This window comes from Marmota flaviventris, chromosome 6 (assembly GCF_047511675.1).
Source record: "Marmota flaviventris isolate mMarFla1 chromosome 6, mMarFla1.hap1, whole genome shotgun sequence".
In the NCBI taxonomy this organism is placed as follows: domain Eukaryota; kingdom Metazoa; phylum Chordata; class Mammalia; order Rodentia; family Sciuridae; genus Marmota; species Marmota flaviventris.
In genome coordinates this window covers 158124862-158126476 of record NC_092503.1, presented here as the reverse complement: position 1 = coordinate 158126476, position 1615 = coordinate 158124862, and the positions used below count along the sequence as shown (strand labels likewise).

At 57.6% G+C, this 1615-nt stretch overlaps 1 protein-coding gene across 1 annotated transcript; it reads right to left on the bottom strand.

Moving 5' to 3' along the window:
- Window positions 1-375: 375 nt before the first annotated feature.
- On the bottom strand, window positions 376-1317 carry LOC114102602 (putative olfactory receptor 2W6). Its single transcript, XM_027948072.2, has one exon. It carries the CDS (start codon window positions 1315-1317, stop codon window positions 376-378), a length of 942 nt encoding a protein of 313 aa, XP_027803873.1.
- Window positions 1318-1615: the final 298 nt, after the last annotated feature.

Sequence of the window (1615 nt, the reverse complement as noted above, 5' to 3'; positions counted from 1 at the left end):
GGCACTGTAGGGCACATTTAATTTTCTAGATGAAGCATAGGTGCTTCTTTTGGACTATTTGAAGCAGTCTCATCTTTGTTGAGGACCTCCTGGGTATAAGTCACTGTGCCAATCTGGCTGGCCACCACATTCACAGCTGGTGTTTCCCACACGTGTCTCACCCTGAGTCAAGCCCGAGGAAAGAACGCTTGGCTTAGAGGGACATGAGGGGCACTGAGGTTGGTCCACTGGAGGGGCTGCATTCCCTCAACCTCACCATGCCATTTCCAGTCACATCAAGGGCCTCCTGGGTCTACACTGCCAGACACCCATTCGCTGGCGAGGTCCAACAACACCCACGGACGAGTCCAAGGCGATTCCCACCTCCCACCATTGCTACTGCCCTTGTGCTGGCCCCTTCCCCAGCACCTTCTTCACTGCCTCTTTCACGTCTTTGTTTCTCAGGGTGTAGATCAGGGGGTTCACACTGGGCGTGACGATTGTATAGAAAAGAGTGAGGAACTTGCCCTGGTCCTGGGAATAGGCGTTTGCTGGCTGGAGGTACATGTAAATGATGGTGCCATAGAAGAGCCAGACGACAGCCAGGTGTGAGCTGCAGGTGTTGAGAGCCTTCCTGCGCCCCACCACTGACCTGATGCGAAGCACAGCTCTGGCGATGTAGCCATAGGAGGTGAGGATGAGCAGCAAGGGTGTCAGGATGATGAAGATGGCCAAGGCGAAGGCCAGCGCCTCGAGGGTCGTGGTGTCTACACAGGCCAGGCCGATGAGAGCCGGCATCTCACAGAGAAAGTGGTCCACCCTCCTGTGCCCACAGCGGGGCAGCAGCAACGTCTGGGGGGCCATGATGAGAGAGTTGCTGAAGCCGCTCAGCCAGGCTGCAGAGGCCAGCTGCCCACAGAGGCGCGGGTGCATGATGACCGCGTAGTGCAGAGGCTTGCAGACTGCAACGTAGCGGTCATAGGCCATGACGGCCAGGAGCACGCACTCCACGCCTCCCAGGGCCAGGACGAAGTAGAGCTGGACCGCACAGCCCACGTAGCTGATGGTCTTGTCGGGGCCCCCCAGGTTGTAGAGCATCTGGGGGATGGAGCCCGTGGTGAAGCACACGTCCAGGAAGGAGAGGTTGGCCAAGAAGAAGTACATGGGCGTGTGCAGCCGGGCGTCCAGGGCGGACAGCAGGATGATGGCCATGTTGCCCAGAAGCGTGAGCAGATAGAAGGCGAGTACCACCACAAAGAGGCCCAGCTCCAGGCGGGGGCGGTCAGAGAAGCCCACCAGGATGAAGCCCTCAGAAGAACTTGCGTTCTGCCTGCCCATCACCTGCCCCCACACGTTACCTGTTGGGAGAAAGCCCCTGTGAGCTGCAGGCACAGGTCTTCAGGACGGAAGGCGCGGGAGGACCGGGGCCGCCCTCCGATCTGCAGGACGCTTGGCCCAGGAGTTCCACAGTAGGACCGCTCACAGTCTGGTCAGAAGAGCACAGTATATGGAGTTTGGGGGGCCTCCTGTCTATGATGACATACCAACATGTTGCATCATTCTGTTCAATATGGCAGGATGCAAAGAGTCACTTTCAAAAGGTGATGATTTTACAAGGATTAAGCACCCAATTTTT

Bases quoted from the DNA above. Each gene is read 5' to 3' on its own strand.
- LOC114102602 (XM_027948072.2), bottom strand. From the start codon at position 1,317: ATGGGCAGGCAGAACGCAAGTTCTTCTGAGGGCTTCATCCTGGTGGGC.